General features: G+C 52.4%; 1 protein-coding gene across 2 annotated transcripts in view; it reads left to right on the top strand.

The window, feature by feature from the left end:
* The window catches only part of LOC111156745 (histone deacetylase 4), a 285,367-nt gene that overhangs the window by 158,062 nt on the left and 100,874 nt on the right, over positions 1–26,431 (top strand). For both annotated transcript variants that reach the window (XM_022517915.1, XM_022517842.1), the window contains one exon: positions 17,486–17,730. In XM_022517915.1, coding sequence (XP_022373623.1) covers positions 17,486–17,730 — 245 coding nt within the window. The remainder of the gene's footprint in view (positions 1–17,485; positions 17,731–26,431) is intronic.

The raw sequence follows: 26,431 nt of genomic DNA, 5'->3' as shown, positions 1-26,431 counted from the left end.
TGCCCCTCCACCGTCTTGGGTTCGTGTCACTCTCACTGGCCCTCCTCTCCTCACCCCCCCCCCCCCCCCCCCCCCGGCTTCTCACCAGGGCGCATCGCCACTGCCTTTTGTTTTGCAGAGTGTTTGCTTGGATTTTCAAGAAATGGCCTGAGCAGCTCGCTGTATGAGTCCGGGACCGTGCTTTCACGTGCAGGATTCTAGGGACTGTGGCAGGTCCCGGCCAGATGGAAAGCTGTTTCTGCAGCCCCAGCTGCGGGATCACCCAGGCCGGTGACCACAGACCTTCCTTCAGACAAAGCCCCTGGCTCGGGGGACTCCTGCTGCTGCCTGGTGACCACCGCTTGCAGGTTAAGCGGTGACACTTGATGCATGTGTCAGTGAAGTTACTTTCTGTGATGGTCAGCCTCCGTGCTGCTGATATCCTCCTCCACGTGCGCAACTGGCCCGAGGGCTTGTCACTCTTAGTAGTCGGGCTTTCAGCACTGTCGGAGAAATGCCAAAGCTGGGCCCTCGGGGAGGACAGAGCATTCTGTCTTTCTAGCTTTCTGGAAGCTGGATTCCATGCTGCTTCATGATTTTGTTTTACGAGAAGCATCAATTCTGTGTTTCCGCTGTGGAAAGAAAGAAGATAGAAGAAACAATGTATTTCCTTTTGTCAAAAATTTTCGTTTAAAATGGATTCGTGCAGGTCAATTTAAACGGAATTTAGAATGAAATCTCTTGAGTGACCACGGGTGAGTCAAGCGAGGTGATCTGGTTGCGCATTCGTGCTATGTGGCCCGAAGATTCCTTCGTCTTGCCTGTGAAGACATAGGTCTTCACCAGCCAACGTCTGCCCCCTTTTGGGTGATGTTTTTCAGTATGAAAGACCCCCGCGTTTGTAGAGGGTAGTTTGCAGGATGTGTGCAGTAGGCGGTCTGGGACCAGGCTGGGGAAGGATCACGGCCTTTCTCGTCCCTCCTTCCCTGTGGTGGGGGCAGCACTGACCTCTGCAGGGATGGTCTTGCCCGGCCTCCTGCCGGACGTGCAACCCATACTCGCCGTGTGTACATGTTCTGGTACACGTCAAAGGCGCTTTGCTCCTAAGAAGTGTGGAAGCTAGGATTTTGAAATGTCATTCTGTCCTTTATCATCAGAGGACCTTATGACCCCAAAGGAGTCCCACCTGCTGCAGAATAGAGCGAGACGTTTCCTTGTCTGCTTTCCGTGTGGCTCATCTCCCCCCAGGGGGCCCCCTGAGCCCTTTTGCTCTGAGGCCAGTAACAAATGCAAGGAGTCGTGGCCAGCCCTCCACGGAATAAGCCCCCTTCTCACTCTGCTGCTTGTCCCTGACTTGCTTTCTTGGAAGAACTAGTTTTGCTGCGTTCGTCTGGTTCCTTGAATAGCATGCCGTTTAAAAGCTGTTATCAAAAAAAAAAAAAAAAAAAAAAAAAAAAAGTGCTGTCATCCTGCAGCAGGTTTTCCTCTCACTCCAGCTTGTTCCTGAGATCCAATTGTGAAATTGTGTGTAGCTGTTTCTCGCTCCTTTTCACTGCTAAGTACGGAGATGCCCTCTTGACATCCCCCTGCCAATGTGTTGGTGGCTGACTGGACGGTTCCCGTGAGTCCTGCTGTCCATGAGTGTGAGTCTGGCCCTGTGCTCATACATGCGCGGGCCTTTCCCAAGCATGGACACACTCCGGAGTGGAATTCCTGTGTCTGAGAGCCAAGATTCAGTTTCCTAAGGGCAAGCTGATCATTTTCCCGAAGGCCCAGCCTCATGTGTGTTGCCGGGAGCTCGTGGTGTCTCAAGGATGCTCCGCAGGTGCTGTGGCCTTTCCACCACTTTTTTTCTGCCATTAGGAGCCGTTCTTCTTCCAGAAGCCTTCCCCCGCCAACTCCTGTTTTCCTTTTCCTTTTCATACTGATTAGTAGGTAGCCCTTACAGGTAATAGAGACAAGCCCTTGGTGGCTTCCATACAGCTCCAGCAAGCCTCGCCAGGGCCCAGCCTTCCACTTCCAGACAGTGTCTACGGAGCAGATTGGACTTGTGAAGGTAGCCAAGCTGCTCAGATTTGTCTGGTGCTAAGCCCTTTTTGCATCGTGAGTTTTTCTTGAGTTTTGTCTATCACATTTGAGTCTTAATTCTGGCAGAATTAATTCTGGCCTGTGGTGTGATCGGGGTGACTTCCGTCTTCTTGTCGTCTGTGTTCGGGCAGTCTCTGCTGTTGTTCTCCGAGGGGGACATGCTGCTGCCTCCTGTGGGAACACCTTGACTGAGGCTCCGAGGTCTGTTTTGTCCTGTAGTCTGAGATCCCTCTGTCCCGTTCCTGGCAGTCTGTGCTTCGGATCCACAGCTCAGTCTGGAGAGAATGGACATCTCTGCGATAGTAAATCTTCTTGTTCCTCACTTGGCCCATCTCTCCACATCCTTCAGTTGTTTAAAACATTTCTTAACAGTCTTTATCATCGTCTCTGTAGCTGTCTGTAACAGTGTTGAATTCAGCCATAAAATTTTGGACACTTTTTTTTTTTTTAATAGGTCTACTTTCTTATTGTATTATGTTGAAATCCAGTTGGTTTTTCCCTATTGATCTTGCCTTGTTTCATTCAGTGTCCTTGTAAGTTTTACTAACTTCTCTGTAATTCCTTCTTGGGGGCGGGGGTAGTGTTCCCTACTAACAGTCCTAAGAGTCTGTGAATCGTGATGGTTTTGCCTCTTCCCTTTCTTCTTATGTTGTTACTCTATCCGCTTTCTCTGGCTGGAATCTTGTCTTGTTCAAGGTTCATCATCAAAAGCAGTATTTGCCGTGGTTTTTTTTTAATAGATACCCTTTTTGAGACTAAAGAAATTCTTTTTTATTCTTTGTTTGTTAAGAGCTTTTATAATGTGAATAGTTGTTAGGTTTTATAATATGTTTATTTTCATTATTAAGATCATCGTTATTAGTGTAGTGAATCGTGTTTATAGATGTTCTGTGTACATGTTGCTTTTCTCATTTTAAAACACCACTTGTCTTGGCGGATTATCTCTTTTTATAGACTGCTAGATTAAGCTTGCTAATAATTTATTTGGAACTTTTGAGGCCCTGTTCATGACAGAGACTGTCATTTTATATGCTCTCTTTGCCTGGTTTCTGTAACAAGGTTTCTTCCTAGCCTCACAGCATGAGCTCGGGGTGCCCTTTATTCTCCTGTTCCTTGGAAGTTTTCTTTAAAACTGAATGAGCAGTTAGTTGAAGTTTGGCAATACCGTCTCTAATACAATCCTTGTGGGAAGATTTTAAAGTATTGGGTCAATTTTGCTTGTGATTAAAGGGTTACTCTATTTTCTGTTTTTTATCAATTTGGGAAACTTTTATTTCTCTAGAAATATGTCTGTTGTCTTATGTAGGCTTTAAAACTGATAGGTCTAGAGTTGTTCATTGTATTCGGTTATGTTTTCAGTCTCTGCCATACCTACAGTTCATTTGTGCCTTTCTCTCATTTTCTAAACCACTCTCACCAGAAGTGTGTCTATGCTATTGGTCTTTTTAAAGAATCAATTTTGTGTTGTGTTAGTATACGTGAAGTTATGTAATGGATATTTTCCATTTCATTTATATATTTATTATCTCTTTCTGTCTTCTTTGCATTTATTGTGTTTTTTCTAACTTGTTAAAGTGATAGCTAGCTTATTGGTTTGTATGTTTATTATTGTCAGATGTAACTGTGTAAGGCTTTCAATTTTCCTCCGAGTACAGTAAGAGCAGAAGCTCACAACTTATTCTAGGTCTTTTTTCATTATCTTTCCCTCTTAATTATTTTTAAACAGCTTTTGTGATCTCTTTTTTGACCCATATTTAGGAATGTAATTTTTTAAAAAATGAACTTTGTGTCATAGAAAATTTTACATACATTTGAAAGTACAGAAAATACTAGAAGGAACCCCACTGTTCCCGTCAGTAAACCTGGGCGGTGCCTGGGGACCTCCAGCTGTGTTTTGTCTGTGCCCTGACTTACTCACCGCCTCTGCCCTAGTGCTCGTTTTGAATGAAATCCCACACACCGCATCACCCCATCTGTAGCCAGGAGGGCCTGTGTCTCTAAAAGGCAGGGACTGTGGTTTGACCCTCGGTAGGAGGCCATTTTTCTGTTTGGACAAGATTAACAGTTATCTGTTATTGGGTACTCACAGTGTTTCTGTGTCTCCAGCTGTGTTTACCATGTACATAGATTCAGGTCACTGTTTCCTTGGGTCCCGCGAGCACTCCCACGAGTGGCGGGTGTATGTCATAGGCTCCCGCTAACCCGCACCTTCTCCCTGCCTGTTGGGTCTGTTCCGTTTTGACCCTTGTGGTTCATCTGTGAAGATTCTAGGTGGCTTGTCTTGTGGAGTTTTCCTGTATTTTAAATTTTGCTTGATTTCACTCATCTCCCGTCTTGTCGTTTAAAGTGAACCTCTGTTGTTTGTGTTTCCTGGAAATTAGTAGTTGCATCTAGAGCACCTAGAGGTTTTTTTTTTTGCTTTTGCTTTTTTTTAAAAGATTTTATTTATTTATTTGACAGAGATCACAAGTAGGCAGAGAGGCAGGCGGGGAGGCGGGGGAAGCAGACTCCCCACTGAGCAGAGAGCCCGATGCGGGGCTCGGTCCCAGGATCCTGAGATCATGACCTGATGAGCTGAAGGCAGAGGCTTAACCCACTGGGCCACCCAGGCATCCGGCATCTAGAGGTTTGATCAGATTCAAGTGTGGTTATTTTGGCAAAACCTTATAGATACGGTGTGCTCTGTCATTGGGAGGCACCCAGCTGTGTGTGTGCGTGTGCGTACATGTGTGGCGTGGTGTGTGCACCTGTGTGGTGTGTGTGTGGTGTGTGTGTGTGGTGTGTGCACATGTGGTGCATGTATGGTGTATGTGTGTGCACTTGTGTGTGCGTGGTATATGTGTGATGTGTGGCTGTATATGCATGTGTGCACACATGTGTGGCGTGCACATATGTTTGTGTGTTGTATGCACCTGCATGTTGTGTTGCAGTGTATATGTGGTATGTGCGCACATATGTGGTGCATGCTCATATGCAGTATATGCACATGTGTGGTGTGTGTGCTCGTGTGTGCACTGTGGTGTGTGCCTGTGTGGTGTGTGCCTATATGCAGTGTGTGCACATGTGTGGTGCGTGTGCTGCTGTGTGTGTGCATGTGAGGTATGTGTACACATGTGTGTGGTGTGTGTGGTTGGCAGCCATGTTTCTGTTTTTCCTTAAAGTTCTCTGACGGGTTGTGAATCCTCACTGCTTTGGAAGTTCTACACTGTTCCCAGCATGACGGGATGAATGTCAACTCTGTGTACTCAGTGCTTTCTGCCCCAGCCTGCTCAGCCACGGAAGTGTCTAGAGCACCACTAACCCTTGCCACCCCTCTGTCCCTGCCTCTGGCCAGGAATTTCCTTGTTGTGGAGTCCAGCACCGCAGGGAGAGGCTGGGCTTACCCTCGGGCTCAGGCTTGTGCTTGGGTTCATCTCCATCTTCATCTCCGTGTGTTTCTCTGCTCACCTCGTCCCTGAACTGAAGGCGTCTCGGCAAGTTCTCATCTCTTTTCATCTCTGAGGGAACACAAGTCTGTACGTGGTCTGTGCTGCTCTTGGCAGATGGTTTCTCTACACCGCTCATTCCAGCTGGACATTGTTTCTCCCCACACTCAGGGGTGGTCACTGTCATTCCTCTCTTAGGACACCTGTGCTTCTGTTTCGAGGTCTTTGGTGTCTGCAGGTCCACCTTGAAATTATCTTAATTTATTTCTTTTTTCCTCTCCTGCTTAGGTTGTGTTTCTGCATCTGCAGATTCATGTCTTCCAGCAGTGCTGGAACATTCTCAACCAGCTGTGTTCCAGTATTGCCTCTGCAGAGTTCTGAGCTAAACAGAGGGTCGTGTTAGGAGCCTAACTCTACAACAGGTCGTCCAGGTTGGAAGCAGACTATGACCCGGCCTGCCCAGGAGGTGGGAAGGGCAGGCAGCAGGACCGCTGACCCTGTGCCGTCAGTGACCTGTGGCTGGGAGAGGGGCCTGGAGCCAACATTCTGTGCCATTAGTGGGGCTGGTGGCAGAAGCGAGGAAGGGAGCAGCAGCCTCATGGACTTCAGGTTTATACGGCAATGTTAAGAGGGCAGAATTCTGCTCCATTGTCTTCATTCCCTTCTCTTCATCCTCCTCTGCCGCAGCAGCCTTCTGTTTCTTTCCAAGGGGAGGAGGGAGAGTGCACTGGAGGGAGAGAGGCCTGGTCTAACCCAGCAAGATCTTCATCGAGCTCCGTGCCTATGTGTGAGGCCGAGTTCCTTTTTCCCTCTGCCGTAGAAAGCCCTTCCACTCTCATCTGTCTGGGACCCTGTCAAGCTCCAGAGCTTCTAGCTCCTGTTCCTGTCACCTGAGTTGAGCGTTCCGTGTGGTTCCGGGTGTGTGAGTACCTGGGACCCTCACCTGGGATGCTGCAGGTGTGCTGAGCAGGAGGTCCATCCGGGGCAGAGGCGGGGCCTGCTGTGGGAGGCAGCCTTGGCCAGCAGGTGGGCTGTTGCACTCAGGATTTGCTTGCACGCCTGGGACACGAGGTGATGCAATGGTTTTGGGTCACAAACCAGGGTGTGGCTGGTGGTCGGCAGCACGAGGATGTGCTGGCATCTGGTTCTCGGCATATGTCTACCCCGCCCCCAAACGCTGTGACCACACCGCTTTTCTAGATGGTCCTGGGATGGCCAATGTCTATTTCACTAATGGGGTTTCCAGCCTAAAAAGTGAACAACTTGTGCTGATTCGTAAATCCAGGAGAAGAAACGCTTGCCGTGGTCCTTTCTTTGGGATCCTGACAGCGTAATCCATCGTGGTGACGCTTTCCAATCCCACTTCTTTACTGCTGGTTCAAGTACAGAATGGAATTTCCCAAAATCCTTGCATGGTCAATAAGGTTTTATCCTTTACAGTTGATTTTGTTAAAAATAACTTGATTATAGAAAGGGACGTCCCTGCTCCCGTGGAGACAGCTATCCCTGGGGCTTAGGGTGTCCCTATATCCCTTAGCCAGTCCCTGGACACTCTAGGACAGTGCTGGCCAGCCAGATTCGCAGAGTGGCTGATGCCAGTGAGCAGATGAGAATGGTCCTGCATCTGGGTTACCGGAGTCTGGATCGCGGGTGTCTTCACCCTGCCCTGGCCAGCCACAGGCCACCCCTCGCCTCCCACTCCTCCACAGACTCTGCCTTCAGTTGTGCAGGTCAGACAAGCACACCCCCGGGGCTGAGACAGCTTCCTTCTGGAACTCGCTCCCAGCCTGCCAAGTGCCCCGTTTCATCTTGTGGTGAAACAGCACCTTCTGGCCCCACGTTTCAGGGGTCAGGTTCAGGAGCACATGAGGCTGGGTGGGTCCGGCTCCGCACACCTCTCCCGGACACCCATTCCTCACTTCGGCTACCAGCGTCAGCTGCATGGCCCCCATGATGGGGACCACTTTGAGGGGCATTCTGCTCCGGCTTGGATAGTACCAGCCATGTGCCCACGCTTCTCACATGGGCCACGTTGCCCAGCAAGGAGCGGGTGTCCTGGTGTCAGCCAGGGTCCTCCTCCCAGGTCAGCCAGCACCGGAGTCCACACTGTCACCGTGGCCCCCATCTCTGTATGCTAGACTTGTCTGCGGGCTCCAACCTGTCCATGGACATGTGGAGAGCCCAGGTCTCCCTACCGGGTATCCTGTGAACTGATGTCCCAGTGGCCCTTGTGTAGACTCCTCTCTGAGCTTTACTTGCATGTGGTTCCCCATTCTTGCGACTGCAGAGCACAGAGCTGGTTCTCAGGAGTCGACTCATCTTGCATCCCGATGTCTTCCATGACGATTTGCTGGGATGTGGCTAGGAAGGAAGGACGCGTGTTTGTGAGCCCTTCCTGTACCTCCACGGGCTTGCCTTCCCTGCTGGAATGTTCTCTCTGGGGCCCACAGACCACTGAGAAGCTAGGAGGGGCCTTGCTGGAGGGAGCCAGGCCATGGGGAACCCCTGGCCAGCAGTGGGGATGTCCCCTCCAGGATGGCAGAGGCTGCAGCCCAGAGTCCGTGCCGTGCGGGTACATGGGTAGATCTCAGACCTTCTGCCGGGGAGATACTGTTGAAACATCTAGTTTGGCAGTGAGAAGGGAGAAAGCCAAATTAGGGGAATAAAGAGACAGTGGAGCAAAACATACCTGTGTGGTGTTAGCTGTAGCTTTTTGTCTTTTGTGCCGAAGATAGTGTTATCAGAGGTTTTCCGTTTTGTCTCTGGGTTTAGCAGGGGACATGGGGCTCTGCTCTGCTTTTAAGCCTATCTTCCTGGTGCTGGTCACGAGGCTGTTCTTTGGGGGCCGTTGTCTCAGCCTTGAGTAGAGCCTCGTGGGGCTGACCCCGGGGCATACCCGGCACCAAGAGCTTTTCAGGAATAGGAGTTTGCTTGTGGAGAGCACCAAACGGCAGAGTGCTCAAGTGGGCTAGTAACTACAGGGAAGACCGGCCATGGTCGTGACCAAGACCCATGTTGGAGCCACAGGGAGAGGCGGGGGTCAGGCAGCTTCCCAGTTCCGGTAGGTGCTCCTGAGCAGGGTTCTTGGGCTTCAGGGTGCCAATCAGCCATGACCCAAGTCTCAGAGCTGCGGCCACCCCCCTGGCCCGAGAGCCATCCAGGGTACCTGGCAGCCCTTCAGCTCAGCCCCACTCCGCCCACGTTTTAGATGCCCGGCTCCCATGCCGCATTCGCCCATCATGGCTGCCTAGTCTCTCTGTACTTGAGGTTTCCCAGCAGTCGCTTACTGTCCACATTACATGACTTGTCATGTCCAGCCTCCGGGTGGGGTCAGCCCACAGGACCTGCGATCCTCTGGTGGTGGTGGGGGAAACTGAAGGCTTGCCCTCCAGGACCTCCTGTCCCCCTCCAGCGGGGGGCAGGTAGTAGATTTCTCATTGACTTGGGAGAGTTGTCAACTCCCTTCTTGGCTGGAAGGCAGAAGTGGGGGGAAACCAGGGCCTAAGTATATGCTGCTCCCTGCTTGATTTCTAGAACCTGCGAGGAAATCACATGCACAAAAAATACACTTCAGAGGGTTACCTTTGATATCTGCATAGGACATGTACCTCTCCCTGCCCCACACCAGATGAGAACACCTTCCCTTGGATACACATCTGTAAAAAGCCATAAATACCTCCATGTGTTATATTTAGTTCTTTACATTTTGATGTCCATTGAAAACAACACAGTAGACAGCCAAATGGCCTCTCCTCGGGCCATAATCATTTTATTTTTATTTTTCAAGCGTAATTTAACTTCCAGTAAATTGTTAATATGAGTTGATTTCTTTGGCATTGTGTTTATGTGTCTAAATGGAGCGCAGAGAAATACCCTATATCCTCAGTTACGTGTGAAGCTAAGGTAGGGGCATATGCTGTCTGCATTTCCTACAGAATATTTTTAAGTCTTCACATTTAAAATCCGGACTTCTACCCTCATCCCTGCTTTACAGCCACCCCCACAGCACAGCGTCAAATAGGATAGTTGTAATCCAGTTAAGAACACTTTGGGGGAAGTGATAAGCCGTGTAAATCAGTATTTTGAATGGATCTTGATGAAGTGTCTTCAGTCCTTCCGAGTGCTGGTTCTGATAGGTTATGCATTCTGAAGGTAGACAGCGACATGGCAGGTTGAACACACGGATCTAGTTGTGCTCCCTCCTGAAATTCCCAAGAACCCCAGGACATACCGGTCCCCAGCAGAGCTCGTGGGGGCATGCCATGTGGACAACACAGAGGTTGTGGTCTCCAAACACTGCCTCCCACCAATGGGACCCACTTCTCCTTAGAGGAACATCTGATTCCACAGAGGGGTCAAAAATGTGTGAGGATTGCCCGGCACGCCTCCTGACTGCAGAACGAGGGCTGTGGCTGGCTTCCGAGCAGCGGTAGGCCATGCTGAAGGGCCCTCGCTGGTCTAGGAGGGGTCTACTGTCAGAGTATAGTCCAAGCCAAACTGCAGTGGGCTCTGATTGATCTTGAGGAACAGAAGCCCTCCTCATCTCTCGCACATGGAGGATGATGGGGATCAACTCATTATTTTTTGAAAATTGGCAGGTAAAGGAAGAGACCAGGCACCTGTCCTGCCCTCCTTCTAAATACGGTCAGAGCGAGAAGATGGTTGATTCGGGGTCCTTCCTCATTACAGAAATCAGACAGCGAGTCGAGAGGCCAGGGCGGTATGGGCAGGCGTGCCTTACAACCTTGATGTCCTGGCCTTGGCCGCAGTTGGTGCAGAAGACCCATGGAGATGCGGCAGCCCCTTGAGCCACCGGAGGAGCCTCTGCGTGGAGGTGGTCTGCGCCCACCCCTAGACCCTGCTTCCAGATCACCGGGTATGCAGGCCGGAGACCTGCAGCCCAGGCGGCGCCCTCCCTCTCCAGCGTAGGGCAGACAACAGTGTTGGAGGGGGTGCCAGAGGGAGAAGGAGGAGGAACCTTTAGAGTAAAAGGGATTAAAGGGATGCATCAGGCAGCACAACATATGGACCTTATTTGGGTCTTGGTTTGAATAAAGTTTAAAAAACATGTATGCAATTTTCTAAAACTTGGAAACGCTTTGTGGCTGTTTGATAACGTCATGGAATCGTTAATCATTAATTTACTTGGATATACGAATGATATTTTGATTGTGTTTTTTAATAGAGTTTGTTCTGAAGTATTACCGAAAAAAATGGCTTGAGGGCTGGTCTACACCAGTGCGTTCCAGAGAAAGGTCCCAAGCCTCAAACATGGGTGAGCGGAAGAGGGAACAACAGTAGCAGCTTGTGATGGGAGGCAGAGAGCAGGTGGTGTCCATCATGGCCATTGACCTGGGAAAGCCAAGCCCCCGCCGCCCACCGGCTAACCCACACACCCACCTCCAGAGCAGTGTCTCCCTCCGGGGCGGGGCTGAGAGGGGTGTCGAGGCAGACGTGGAAGGCTCCTGGATGTCCTCCTGGTGGTGCTCAGGGCAGGCCTCCACCTGGGGGTGAGCAGCTGGAGGTTTCTTCCTCTGGAAAAAGGCCCTGTTCTGGGGACACGAATGAGCTGAGGATGTAGACACTGTAACGAGAGCAGAAGTGAAAACTCCTGTAATTGTGCTGAGTGCAGCGACCCTCTCTCTGCACCCCGAAGGCCTAGCATTCACCCTTCATGCCGAGATGAGAAGGCTCCCCGCTGGAGAAATGTGGCCAGCCGACACGGAAAGTCTTACGGGTGTGAGTCCTAGTGAATGCCAGCTCCACACACCCTGCAGGGAGACTCAGACCTGAGAGCCCCACTCTGCTGGCTGCTTCCAGCAACGGTCTGTGCCTGTGCTCCCACTTGGGGCGTAACCCAGCGGCAGGGAGGTTGAAAGCAAACAGAGGGCATGGCTCTCTTTGCCGTCCTCAGAGACCCAGGAGGCTGATTTGTCCATGAGGTCAGAACAGGATGGCTTGTAAGATAGAATATTGGGGTGTCATTGGTCTCTCAGTGTGGCCCTGTGAGTCGTTTGTTAAAAATATCAGAGCAGAAATTATGGGAAACCCAGTGGAAAGGTTAGAATATCCATCAAAGGAAGTGTCATAGCCTTGAGCAGAAGACAAAGGAGAGGAAGACAGGAGAAAATGGAAGAGAGAACTGGAGAGTCATTCGACCAAATCGAAGAGTTTCAAAAGCAGAGGATGGAGGAGGGAAATCAACGGAGTAAGTCAAGGCTGATGCCCATGAGAGGGCTGAAGCCGAGTGCCCCATGCCAGCTGGAGAAAATCCTCCCCAAGCCGTGTGACTGCCCACTTTTGGAACACTGGGGACAAGGAGAAGACCTCACAAACATCCGGAGAGAAGAATCCCATCACGTCGAGGGATCTGGAACCAGCATGGCTTCCTGGTTTTCAGTCACAACATTGGGAACAAGAAGACAAATGTTTTCAAGCTAGAATTCTGTCTGCAGCTAAAGTTAGCAGCCCATTGAGGGGAAATAAGAATGAGCAGGGCCCACCTCTTCGTGGCATCTCTTCAAGACATGGTTAGGGCCGGAATTCCTGCAGAATGAGAGGGGAGCCAAGAGGGAAGCTGGATGGGACAGAGATGGGGGTCCCCTGGAGGCTGATGAGGCCGACCCCCTGGTGGTGGCTGTGCCAGAGACACTGGGCCTCCTGGCCGTCTGGGAATGCATCAGCGTCCAGGGCAGGCGCATGTGCCCCACACTGTCCTCTTGCCCTATGGACATGAGCCACTGAGCCCGCCCCCTACTCTTCTTTGGCGCTGAGATGTCTGGGCCATTTTGTCCTGCTCCACGCCCTGCCTGATGACCTCACTCACCTGAGCACATGCTTTCCTCCACGCTCCCACTTTGGTGGCTCTCACATGAGGCCTGGAGCCCAGCCACAGTGGACGTAGAAGCAGGAATTGGGGGCAGTTCTGGCCCACGAGACTGCCCTACCAGCTGCCACACTGGGTGGCCTGTGGCTTCCTGGGCACCACTTATGTCCTCATCCCCAACAGAGCTCTTTCTTGCCAACAGTCCCAGATGCTGAAGGCAGATTAGACTCAAGACTTTTATCTCTTCCTGAGAGCCTATATCAGACTCCCGTGCTCACCTCAGTCAGCAAAGGGAGAGGTGTTTGGGACACACGTATGGATAGTATAACCATAAAGAAAAGCAAGGGGTGCTTGGCAAAGCCAGATGCTGTTGGGGACAGGGGGCAGGCACGCAATTTGTGGGTGATTGTCTGATTCTTCCTGCCTTGATGGATGTGGCTGTGTTCCAGTCCTCACCTTGCTTTCCCCCGGGAGGCCATGCTCTTCAGTGTGTGTGATGTGGGCCGTGGTGAAACACCGAAGACCCTTGAAATAACTTACACTGTCCCAAGACGCCCCATCCCCCTGTCCCCTCTCCCCGTCATCTCAATCCCCCTCCCCCATCACACGTGGACAGAATGTGAGAGTAAGAAGAGATCACAGTTACAAAGTTGAAATAGCTCTTCTTTTCCCCTGGATGTGAATGAGTCCTTCTTTCCTTGAACAGACCCTAAACTTTGACCGCGTTTTCTAGAGAATAGTGCTTGTCTTTATTCCATCTCTCTACGGTGGCATGAAGTAGCACTGAGGAAAGAGGATCTAACCCACGTAATGGAAAATTACAGCGTCCTTTTTTATGGTCATTTATTTAAAAACAGAGAGACTAACACATTTTTTTCTGTTTCTGATTGAGGACTTGCCGTTCACAGCCCAGGCCTGCCGTTCCGTGTTGAAGCGCTGAATGTGGGCTTTGTGCTTTCACTAACGTCATGAGTCTGATTGTATTAATATGTTTCTCAAGGCACAACCTATAAAAGCAATTTTCTGGTCCACATAAAATATTCATGAGAATACAGGCTTTCTTGTTTTGATGCTGCATTCTTTATGGAGAGAAGGTTGCATTGTTTTTCTCGGGGTGCTTTGGGTCAAAAGTGCTGGCAGTTTCTGTTGAGAACTCAAGGCATTTCAAATAGTTTTGGATACAGAAATAGTACGAGTCCTCTTTGACGCACCCGCTAGAGACTGTGATGAACGGGGATTGTGGCTGTGACTCCTTGCCACTCCCCACCCCCCACTGGCTGGCATGCAGGCCGGGCCCTGGGACAGCTCTGCTCCGGCCACCCCACTGCCACCTGCGAGGGGCGAGGAGGCGGCGTTTCTCCAGAGGCCTTGCGAGGGTCTCCTTGTCCCGCAGCAGGTCCAGAGTTGTGCTTTCACGTCTACCTATAAACGCAGTGTTGTTTTCCAACAGGTGGGAGTGGCAGGAGCTGGTGCGGCCGACGTGGGTTGCGACTAACAGTCCATTCTGTCTGCCCTGCTCTTTGCTGTCTTAGAAGAGTGAAGTTCTAGGTGAGGCCTCGGAACGGTAAACTGAGGCCATGCACCCTTCCTTCCTAGGAACTGGGGAATACAGCAGACGTGTTGCAGTGAGGACAGCATGCTGTCCTGGTCACGTCAGCACGTGCCCTGGCTCTTAGCCCTCCACGCCCTGCGAATGCCCCCCCATCCCTGTCGTCTGTGGACCCCTCACCACCCCGGCATCCCCTAACTTCTGCTCTGCCGAAGGATGACCAGGGGCTGCCAGGGACTATTCCCCCAAAATATCTCCATGATTCCAGGCTCCAAAGAATCTGGGAAAAGTTGGAGGAAACAGTGAAGCTCAGCTTGTGTGTGGTGGGTAGGCACAGCCAGCGCCAGCCCTGGAGAAGGGACCCTGGAAACCGCCTGCCCTGCCCCTCCTGCTACCTGCACTTCCCCGCACCCTGCTGCGGGCCCCTATGTGGCCCAGCTTATCCCAGCATGGCCCCCTGCCCCGCCATGCCCTCAGATTTGCTCAGTCTGTGTCCCCACGACCCTCCACGTACACCTGGACCCATGGGCCCTTGCTCACACCCTGCCTTGCGGCTCATGGAGACACAGCCCCTGTGTGGACCCTTCCCCAGCCCTGCCATCAGCCCACAACCCTCTCCGCTCTGCTTTCTCACTGCAGGCCTGCTGTAGGCTGGCCCAGGAGCGGCCCCGCACACCTTCTCAGCAAAGGCACCTGTCTGGAGAAAAGTTTGGCCCATCATGGTTTTGACGTTAATTAAAAGGATCCCTTAAAAGTTGTTTTATGTTCAGCATCAGATGGTCCCCTGACCCCTTTTATGAACAATTAGAATGAAGAGAGGAGAAGCTGGAGTGAGTAGCAGAGGGGGCTTCTGCCCAGCATGTCAGAGGGAATCTCTTGGTCACCTTGGACTGTCTCGCAGCAGGGGTCCCACCTGACTGGCCCTGCCATGGGGGCCAACGATGCCTGCAGCTTACCAGGTGTAGGGCAGATGCTTCTTTCATGGGCTCTCCATGGTTCCATTCTTAAGCTGAAACGTGGCCGCTCAGCCGGGCAAGTGGAGTAGGAGAGAGCCAGGATGGTTCTCACCTGGACAGGTGGAGTGGCATGTTCTCCCTCCAGCGGCCACCGGCTGTGTGGCTCAGTGTTGTGTGTGTGAGCAGCAACATGGAGTTGGGCTTGTCCTTAGGAAGCAGAGGCTGGCTAAGCCAGGGGTGGCCTGCCCTCCAGCTCCCCTGCGTCCGAGAGGAACCCTGGGAACCGCCTCCTGACTGCACCGTGGACACACAAGGGCGGAGCCCACTGGCTAGCCACGGTCATGGTGTTTTAGGAGGAATCCAGCCCCGTCAGCCTTGTGGACAAGGGACGATACAGCCCTTTGGGAAAGAAGGGCGTATGTTGAATTCCTGTAAGAAGCTGAGCTCTGCTTCCTTTTCTCCACGTTTGCTCGCTGAGCTGCCCTCCCTGCTCTCCTGTTTATTCCTTAAAGTCTGAAGCAAGTCCGGGAAATATTGAGGTTTTATAAAACGGGCTATTACAGTGTTTCTGTTTTTATATTTCATATTAAAAACGATCAAGAAAAAGGAAGTTGACAAGATCCAGTCTTTACCAGCTCCTATGTGGTGGGGCGGGTGGGACGCCCCTTCTCCCTGGTCCTGTTCATGAAAGCAGTTTATTTGCGTAGATTTAACTCACATAAATAGCAAATAAAATCCTCCTGATCCATCAAGGCTGAGACTCCGTTAGAAATGCACGTAAACAGTTGGGGGTTGCATTTCCCTGACTGCGGGAAGAAAGGGAAGATAAGTAGCCCACTGGCATCTGCCCTGGCCTTCTCAGGGCTCAGAGGTCTAGGGAGTTTTGGACTTCCCTAAGATGGCTGGATCCGGAGTATTTTCTGACCACCTCCTGGGCTCCTCTGTTTCTTCCCTCTGTGCCCTGTGGTCCAGGGTGAGGCGCTCCTCAAGGGAAAGCTGGTCCTGGCCCTGGGCTTCTGTCAGCCTGTTCCTGCCAGCCTCGGGGAGCTCCAGGCCTGTGCAGCCGCCGCAGTGGCTTTGGGGCCTGTGGGTGGGAGAAACGGAAATTTTGTCAAGGAGTTAGAAGGCCCACGCCCCGTCCTGGCAGCGTCCTGGACTCAACCTCTGAGCTGTGCCTGGCAGGCTCCATTAGCAGGTGTTCATCCCAGACACTGGGGCCCAGAGAGCCCAGGTAGCTAGAACCCAGGGTCCCAGCCCTGCCTCATCAGAACGGCCAGAACGACCCACTGGCTACCTGGGCGGTGACCGCAGGAATGCTCTGTCCAGAGGGGCGGTTCCACTTACGGGCTGTTTTTTTTAGCAAGTCTGGGTTGTGAGGCTGTGGAGTATGGACTTCTGAGGAACCAGGTGATGGCTGGGACCAGGGGGCCCTGTGGCTGGCGGCATTTGGAGATGCTAGAACAGGGTCAGGTGCATAACACGGCCGGACCTTCAGAGGGTCTGGGCAGAGGGCCCCTGATGGCAAGGAACTGGTCCTTGGTGGCCCGTGTTTGTAGGGTTTGGTCTTCCTTTCTGGAGGGTGAGGCCTCCGTCTCCCGCCCCAGGCCCCCAGGTCTGTTGTGTATCACTTGAAGACCTGGGCCCAGAGTAGGTTGTGGGGGAGCTTTCTGGAAGGGGTGGGAGCTCGTGGGCCTGTGAGTGGCCGTTGCTGAGGAGCACAGGGGCCTGGGCCCCCGCAGCTCCCGAGAGGTTTCTGTGAGCCCGAGGGGCTGGCTGGGCTGCGTGTCTGGGGAGCTCCGTCGCGGCGTCTCTGGGGAACGCTCCCAGGCAGGGCCTTCATGTGCACCTGCTCAGACCTGATGCGCCAGGAAAGGAGCCCCCACGGCGGCCTCTCTTCCGTGACGGCTGTGATATCAGAGTTTCTGCCTGCTTATCCTCGCTCTAATTGGTTATTGATTTGTAAGCATTAAGCTTGATTGCGCTTCTATTGCTAATCAGAATCACGTGGGCTTTTTCTCCGTGGTACAATAGTCCTGGGAAGCAAATCCGTTTTCTCTGGGCCTCAGGGAAGCCCACGGCCTGATGCTTGTGCCCATGCAGGTGAGCTGGGGAGCAGTTATGGGCTGTGGGCGGTGAACACATTCTCCATGGAGATGCTCTGACCACCCAGCGTCCATCTGAACCACTTCAGGGGCCCACGCTGTCCTGTGGTTCCTGCATGCAGCCCTTAGTGGCCTCGTGACAAAGAAGAAAAGTACAGGCCCATCTGCCTCTCCCCTCGCTGGCACTCAACTTTCCTTAGAGCCATTTCCTTGTGTACTCCCTCTGTTGGCTTTCAGAAATGTCATCGGGATGGCTGCTGGGCCCGCATCAGGGCCTATGGTGTCAGGGGCGGGGCGGGCCCTGCATCTGTGGCAAGGCATGTCCCGGTCTGACCTGCCCCTCAGTTTTGCGCCCTCTGCACTTGAGGAGTGGAAGGTCACCAAAGCCCCCCAAGTCCTGCACTTTGGGTCCATCAGGCAAGAGGGGGGAGAGGCATCCCGAGGGTCGCCCATGCTCACGCAGGTAGCACCCCTGGACAGTGGCATCGGAGTGGGCGGGAGCCTGGGGACGCCGTGCCGCTGCAGTGACCGGCGCTTCTGTGCTCTGCTCTTTCCCGCAGTGGACGTGGCCTCCGCGCTGCCTCTGCAGGTCGCTCCCCCGGCGGTGCCCATGGACCTCCGCCTGGACCACCAGTTTGCGCTGCCCGTAGCGGAGCCCACCCTCCGGGAGCAGCAGCTGCAGCAGGAGCTGCTGGCCCTGAAGCAGAAGCAGCAGCTGCAGAGGCAGATCCTCATCGCCGAGTTCCAGCGGCAGCACGAGCAGCTGTCCCGGCAGCACGAGGCCCAGCTGCACGAGCACATCAAAGTAAGTCGGAGGCGGGGCCGCCGTGCACCTGTGTGAGCCTTCCAGACGCCGGGTTCCCCATGGCGCCCGAGGGCCACTGCCTTGGCGTGCTCCCCACCATGCACTGCAACCCCATGGTGACACACAAGACGGCCCTCTGTGCTGGGACCAAACTAGCGGGCGCCCGCCAGCCCAGCAGCAGTGGTGCGTGTGGCACATCACGGGGAAGTCGCTGCCATAGGAGTAGACTTGAGAGAGGGGATGGGCTTGTCATCTACTTTCACCCAAAAATACAAGCTGCATCCCCAAACAGACAAATGACCCGCGGGAGGGAACACCAGAATATTAAATGTGACCCCCTCTGGGTGCCGTACTCACAAAGCAGTTTTCTTTTCTTCTCAGGATTTGTCTTTTCTTAGTTTCTCCCACGGATCCCATATAATTGGAAAAAGATAGTAACGTGGGGTTTTTTGCATTTAAATTTAATAAGAAATGAATAGGTCTTCTTGTGGCGTTTAGTCTCTGTAAATACGCAGTCTGATCCCAGGGTCAAATTAAATACATTGGAAAGAACCATGTGTTGGTGATGTGTAGCGAAGTTGTGTTCTGTCGTTGACAGACCTCCTGTAAGCGCCACACGCTCCACTGTATTCAGAACCACATAGAGCAGCACTGTCCCACAGATCCAGGCGGGCAGGTTACAAGTCCGAAGGTAATCTCACATTCTGCACTGGCCACCCTAAAACGAAGCAGAAAACCCCGGGCTGTATAAGTCATCTGTTGGTGTGTAACAAAATACCTCAAACTTAGCTATTTAAAACAGAAGAAAAACATGCATTACCTCATAGTTTTGTGGTCTGAATGAGGGTCTCCCTAGCTGGTGGCCGTGACCCAGGGTCCCCCATGAGACCACGGTCAGGGCTGTGAGACCCACTTCCAGGCTCACTCACGTGGTCACAGGCAGGAAGCTCAGGCCTTGTCACCAGCGAAGCCCCCTACAGGGAACAGCCCGAGTGTCTCCTGTGGCCTGGTCTTCGACGTGACCTGTTTCCTGCCCTGCCTGACTCTGCTGGTCGTGCATACCAGCTGTGGCATGTCCTGGGAGGTGCCCAGCCGAGGGTGAACACCAGGAGGCAGGGATCGGTGCGGAGCACTGGGAGCCTGGCTACCAAAAGGTAAAATTAGTATGTAACCTCGTATTTCTGAGATAGTTCAGTGTGTAAGCAGTATTTTTTTTTTTTTTGTGAAAGACTTTTATTTATTAGAGAGAGAGCACAAGCAGGCAGAGGGGCAGAGGCAGAGGGAGAAGCAGACTCCCTTCGGAGCAAGGAGCCCGATGCAGACCTCGATCCCAGGACCCCGGGGTCACGATCTGAGCTGAAGACAGACACCTCACTGACTGAGCCCCCTGGGCGTCCTGGTGTATAAGCAATACTGAAAGTGTTGTTCACATGGTGTCTTGGGAAGCCATTGTGGACCATCCACGTAGAGTATGTCTCCATCTCACTTAGAGTATGTCTCCATCTGGACCAGCTGAGTTTCGTGCCCTCTGTGGCTACATGTGCTCAGTGGCTTCTGTGGTAGAACACACCTGGGGAGGACTACGAGCCCCCACTTGGTACTCCCGGATGTTTCCAAGACTCTCTATCCAGATCGAGACCTGTATAGCAGGTCCGCAGTAGAGGGGACCCCAGGAGCAGGTGCCAGCTCTGTCGCCAGCTGGTAGGGCGCCCAGGGGCCACGTCCTGCCCTGCACACAGCGTGCGGCGGGAAGACCCTACCCGACCTGGCTGTGGTGGCCTCCTTGCTGACCGGGATTTGAGGAGGATGCATGTGCCCCTGGATTTGCAGCTTTGACTAGCAAATGAGAAACTGAGATGTAATCAAGGGCCACATATGAGCAGGGTCATCGGGTCGACAAGGAAACAAGCACCATGAAGACCCTTGAGAGGGTCAGGGCCGCCGCCTCAGGGCAAGGCCAGGCTTCCCTGGTGCCCTGTCTCTGTTCCCCCTGGGGCTGCAGGACTCCATATCACTGTTGTGGAGATGGAAGAGTCTCCCCCCTGAGCCTTCCCTCAGCGCTGGTGCCACAGAGCTGTGCAGAGGGCCCCTGGCTGTCGGGGCTCTGCTCCTTGGGTCATGGGGCCTTCTGAGCTCCCCTCCCCCACAGGGCCGGGGGCCCTCAGGCCTCTTGGGAGCCCCCTAGACATGCCCCGCAACAGATGACCCCACCCCCACAGACGTGGCCTCCTCAGAGACATGGCTCCACAGATGGGGCCCCCACAGATGTGGCTGTCTCAGAAGTGGCACCCTCACAGACGTGGCCCCTATGCTGATTTGGCCTCCCCACAGACATGGCTCTCACAATGTGGCTCTCCCAGATGTGGCTCTAGGCCTGGTTCTCAGAAACACAGGGAGAATCTTGAGTTTACATGTTCTCTGCATTTTAATCATTTGTTTTATTTTTTAAATAATTTATTTATTTTGGGGAGAGAGAGAAAACAAGCCAGGGGAGCAGCAGAGGCAGAGGGAGAATTAGACTCCCCACTGAGCAGGGAGCACCATGTGGGACTCAATCCCAGGACCCTGAGACGTTGACTGGAGCCAAAGGCAGACGCTTCACTGACTGAACCCCCAGGGTGCCCACATTTGTTTTATTTTTTCATGTAAACTGGAGATTATAAAAGCCATCTAACCTCTGTGATCATGTCATTACAGATCAGTTAGCTTCTGTTTTGATGATCGAAACTCCGTTCATAAGCCTTCATATTATGGGTGACATTTAGCAGTAGCGTTTGTCAGATTTCTTAAACATACAGTCTGATTTATGTCATTAAATCGTCAAGGAATTTGCATAGGATTTTATAATTAAAAAGGGAATAGTTTTTAACTACAACTGAAATTGCTAACTTAGGCTAGATAAGATCTTTTGTAAATGTCAGTGGTCAATGTCACTCTTATCCATGATGCTTTGCTGGTCGCGGGTGATTTGGGCACTGTGTCCCCACCTGTCCTGGATAGTCCTCTGTCCACAGGGTCTCTGGGGAACAGCATCACTGAAACAGGAGGAGACTGAGTTTGGGGGTGGTGAGTGCTGGTGCCCAGAAAGTCGTCAACTATTTCATCAACCAGAATTGCTTACATGATTAAAAGACCGTTATCCAGATTTGCTGCTTGGGGGCTACTTGTGTTATTTTAATTTTTTAAAATGTTATTAAGAAAATACATGTTTCTAATGTTTCAAATCAAAAAGTAATGCAGCAGTAACTCATTGAGCCTGCCCGTCCCTGCTTCTTGCTGGGATCCCAGGCCTGAGGTCTGTTCTGGCCTGTGCTCCCTGTCTCCCTGTGGCCAGCTCTACCCTTTGGGGAGAGATCCCATGTGGTGATGTCCCCCTACAGGAATGACGTGGCTCTCCTCTCCGCCACCCCTCAGGCACCTGCAGACCCTGCCACACTGGGCATCTCCAAGTACTCAGGCTGCTCTCCAAAGACAGAACTCTTCAGGCTCTCCGTGCTTTGTCCATGGGAGCGTGCTTCTAGCACATACCACCTAGTGACCGTGCCCTTTGGTTCAGCCCTCAGCTCTTCCTCCCCTCTTGTGTCCCTGCTGCAGATCCCGTCCTGAAGTCTAGAAGCCTGTAAGTGCTTCTCCCTGTGCACAGACACCGGCGGTCACACTTGGGGCTCCCAGGCCTGCGGGTCTCAGGCGGCACACAGTTTATTTTTAAGTGTTAATGACACAATAATGGGATTTTTGTGTTTTAAGGTATCTGAACTCTGAATGTGGGACATCTTTAGATCATGATCCCTGATTGAAGCATTCATTTTATGAAAAAAGAGCAACAGCTGCATCCTATAAGCCAGCACAAGTTTCTTCCTGCCTGAGGGGTGATGACCGCCGTTTCACAGGGACCACAAAGATTGCCATGTGGTGTCTCAGCTAGCATTTGCTGTGTAACAAACCGCCCAGACGCAGCACTTAGCACAGCAGGCGTTCTGTTTGCTGGGGGTTGTTGGAGCTGTTCCACAGGCGTGGGCTCTCTCTGATGCCCCTGGGTCAGCTTTGGCCGGCTGGTGGCCAGGTGACCTGGGATGGCATCACTCTCTGGTCTGCTGGGTGGCGGGCAGACCAGCAGATTATCTGCTGTTCTCAGAGTTCCAGGCTCACGGAAGTGCAAGTATGTTTTAAGCAGAAGCTCAAATCATAGATGCTGTTGCCCACTGGCCAAGGCCAGTCTTGAAGCCAAAATGAGAATTCATATAGAAATAGACCCAAGGCAGTGGATGTCGGGGGGCCTGCCACAAACGGAAGCCAGAAGCACAGTAGTCTTCTCTAGGAGGAACCCCTGAACCGTGTTCAGAGGGGACTGGGCACCTGGACTCACTGACCGAGACAGGAGCATCATGAAGAAGAGGGGACAGGGTCATGGGCCGGGACTCTGGAAATATATTTTTGTATTAGGAACTTGTCAGCATTCAGACTCACTGACTGAACGTTGTGAACACTAAGTGGGGGTGGGGTTGCCACTGACACAGGCGCCACTGGGGTGGCTGCCATCTTGGTTCCCCAGTGGCAGCCACAGCCTTGTGCGTCAGGGGCCCTTCCTTCCCCCACATGCGCTACAGCTTACAGAATGCCTCCTAGAAGCCTGCTGGCCAGCCCTGTCTGCACTCTTGTTCTTGTGGCTTTGTATCTCTTCAAAAATACTCTTTTCTGTCTCTGTTAGTGGTCTTCAGACTTCAGCCACGTTTGCCCAGATGCTGACCTCCTCTTTAAGGGTCCCTCACGGAGTTGTCCCCACAGACCTTCCTGTGTGGCCTGTCGAGGGGCAGAGCCTCAGCACCCCAGAAGGAGAGGCAGGCCTGGGCCCCAGGACCCTGGGGTCATCTGTGGGAGAGAAGCAGAGTCTGTGTCGGCGTCTGGGCACTGCCGTTTTCACAAGGAATGTTTTCACATAAAAAAATCTCTCTCAGATCATATACATCGTTACTGTTAATTACTGAGTAATCGGAGATTACAAAGGGGAAAGTGTTACTCCGGCACTGGGGGCTAGGGAAGCTTTTAGGTCTGCAGTGTCTTCTGGCATGTAAACTTTGATTTTAATGGCTTATTGTAGTCTCACAATGAACTGTAATGAATTTAAATAACCAAAACTACCCGAGTACTTGACCATGAAGGTCATTTTCAGTTTCTCATGTGTTTCACATCCTCGTGCATGTTATCGTGCTGACAGTAGCCCTGGAACTGCCGAGCCAAGGCAGGTGCTCCCCTGTTCTGCTGCTTACTGAGTGCCAGTCCCAGGCGAGCCCGTGTCCGTCTGTCTAGCTCTGTCTCCCTGCCTCCACCCCCAAAACCCCTTGCTGATTCCATAGGCAGGATAGGAAAGCAGCAGAAACCAGGACGGTCGGCACCCCCTCCCCCCAGCCTCCCACCAGTCCTCCCCCTCCCAGCAGTCAGGCGGGAGAGCACGCCTGTGCAGGAACCACACCTTCCAGGGACGCAGGGCCATGAGTCACCCCCAGCGGTCTCACCCATTGCTGGCGCGTCTCCACATTCAGTTTCCATTCTGTCTCACATCCTGTGTGTATTTCCTCGATTGTCCGCCACCATATTTCTATATGCTTATTGACTTTTTTCATGTTCTGCTACCAAGTATCATTTTCTTTGCTGTTTCTCTATTGCCTTCTCCTGGGTCTATGAGTGTCGCTGTATGTTAAGGGCATGACTTCAGTGTCCCATCAGATGCTGTCATTTAGCTCTTCATTCTGCTTGTAATCAGTTAGGTACCTACTTGACCTACCCTTCTTCATGAACCACAGGTTTTTCTTTTTTTTTTTTTTTTAAGATTTTTATTTATTTATTTGACAGAGAGAGATCACAAGTAGGCAGGCAGAGAGAGAGAGAGAGGGAAGCAGGCTCCCTGCTTTGCAGAGAGCCCGATGCGGGACTCGATCCCAGGACCCTGAGACCACAACCCGAGCCGAAGGCAGCGGCCCAACCCACTGAGCCACCCAGGTGCCCCACAGGTTTTTCTAAATAACGGAAATGGGGCCTCACTCCCTCTGCCAGTTCAGAATGCTCTCCTAATCCTGGTCAGGGCAGATGGAGCACATAACGGGGACCGAGGCCCTGCCTTGGGTTACTCAGCCTTTCTCTGCTTCCTTCCCATTAACCGGCCCGGTACTTCCGTTTGTGAGCGCATCCAAGAACAGGGCAGGCCATGGCATGCCAGCAGGGAGATGGATGTTTCCCCATATGAAACCTCTGTTCGTTTTTTCCCCTTCTCTTTTATGGGAAATCCTTAGTTTTTCCCTCATCCTTTTTTTTTTATTGTGGTCAAATTCACATAACACGGAATTTATGATTTACTGTGTTGAAGTGTATAATTTAGTGCACTTACAATATTGTATGACCATCCCCGCGAGGTGGCCCCAGAACATTTCCATCGCCCCCAGAAGAAACCCTGCGTTGGTGAGCCAGGTGCTCCCTGTGGCCCTGGCCAGACTGATTTCCCTTCTGGGTCCGAGTTTGCCCATTCTGGGCGGGCCGCATGCTCGGAGTCGGGCCACGCGTGGCTCTTCGTGGCGGCCCCTGTCACTCAGCGCGAGACCCTCAAGGCTCACCCGTGTTAGCCGCATCAGTGTGTCCTTCCTTCTTAAGGCCGAGTGGTACTCAGCGTGGCTGTTTAGTCTGCTTATCCACCCTCCGTGCATGGACAGTCGGGCTGTCAGCACCTGCTGGTGGTTGTGAGTCGTGCCGCCGTGATCGTCTGCACGCGTACTTCTGTCCGAGTGTCTGCGTCGTGTTCTTCTGGGGAGATGCCTCGTCTGGGGACTGCTGAGTTGCACAGCAGCTCTCTGTTAAACTCTTCGAGGAACCACTAACCCTGGCTCACTTTTGTAGGACGGGAAATACACAGTAGCATAAGGTTTGCCATTCTGTCCATCCTTGCGTTGCAGTTGGTGGTGGTGATAAGTCCACTCACACTGTCCTGCAGCCTTTAGCACTGTCCATCCCAGAACTTTCTCATCTCCCCAAACAGTGTCCCTGTGAAACACTGACCACCCCACCCTCTGTCCAGCCTGGGAGCCATCCTTTTGGCCCCTGAATTGGACTCTTCTAGGCGCCTCATGCGACACTTGTCTGGAACTATACCGGTAAATGTCAAGTGTCTGGGGGTTCAAGGTCATGTGCCATTAGCAAGGTTCCTAAAATAGGCCATGTTACCGGCAGACGAGGTCATTACCACACGGCTATGTTTCAGACCCTGTGTACGCACACCTGATGTGCTTCAGGGCAGGCCCCCGGGCACAAGGGTGGGACACACGTGTCTGGGGCCACAGGGCGCCCTGCCACCGTCTTTTCCCATGGCCAGCCCCTCACGGGCACTGGGGACCCCCGAAACTGAGACTGTCCTCTTAGTTTCGCAGCTGATTTTACATATATACCTGAAATACTCGAATGAAAACCAGTCAGATGGATAAAAGTCAAAAACAGCCTGTCTTTGCAGGAATATTGTGTACCATGCGTGGGCTAATGCCGCTGAGGTAGAGGACTAAATGAGCTCCGTTTTAATTCCCTGATGTTTGCTGGTGTTCAGGAGAGTGAGCAGCTGTCTGTCCTCGGGCATGCCTAAGAATTTGGACCTTTGAGGATGGAGCTTGATAAGTAAACTGATGATTAAATATGAACCCAGAAGTAACTGACCTCCAATTTAACCGTCATTCTGTTGCGTTTCTAATAAGAAAGGCAGAGTGAGCCGGAGCAGTGAACTGCGTCCAAACCTCCAACAGACAGAATGGGGAGGGGTGGGGCAAGCCACAAGCACCATGAGGGTTGCAGACCCCATCCCCGGCCCGAGGAGAGCCTGGCTAACAGACGGGAAGAGATACAGGCTGGGACCCCTCTATTCCAGCTGGAGTCACTGTTCTGCTTCCCAACTGATCTGGACTCTGGGGTACCCAGGGCCAGCTTGCAGCAGGTCTTGGAAACAGGCCGCTGCTCGTGGCACCCCATGCTTCTGGAAGCTTGCCTCCTGCATCTTGGCCTTAAAGCCCCTGGGAAGGGTATGTAGAGGGAGCATGCAGCATGTGTTGAGTATTAGTAATACCCTGTGTAGGACTGACCCCCCCAGCACACATCCGGGGTGTGCTGGCCCCTGCTATGGACCTACATGATGAAGGCTTTCGAAAGCCAAAATGGCATAAAGCAAAGAAGCAATCACCACTGATTGACACGGAAACCTTTCTGAGCATTCCCAGAGTTAGAAAATCACCTCTCTTAGACTTTTCTGGTACTTAGGACACAACTTGCTAACAGACGCCCAGAGTCAATGGAGATGAAGCACACAGGCTCCCAGATACAAGCGCCGAGCTCTGGCGACCGGATGCCAAGCTGTCGAGAGAGGTTCCCGGGAAGGAGCGCACGGGGCACCTCCTGCTACTCTGGGTGCCTGGGACGGCTCCCTGCACAACCAGCGCTTTCCACGCACTTGTTCTTCTCACGTTTTTTCATCAAGGTGAAAATCCTCTTCAGGGTTCTTTTGAAAATAGACACTAATACAGGTCTTCCATGAAAGCAAGGTGATGTCACACTCAAGGGGGAGCACCAGTGCCTCCTTGATTCCTGGCCTCGGGGGAGTTCCAGTCTAACAGGTAAAAAATAAAAACCATCCCCACACTGTTTGAACTTGCATGTCCTTTCTTTTCCTAGCAAGGCT

This window comes from Enhydra lutris, unplaced genomic scaffold, assembly GCF_002288905.1.
Source record: "Enhydra lutris kenyoni isolate GAN:26980312 unplaced genomic scaffold, ASM228890v2 scaffoldscaffold1, whole genome shotgun sequence".
Lineage (NCBI taxonomy): Eukaryota > Metazoa > Chordata > Mammalia > Carnivora > Mustelidae > Enhydra > Enhydra lutris.
The sequence above is the reverse complement of the archived record's forward strand: the minus strand, read 5'-3'. Positions and strand labels throughout refer to the sequence as shown.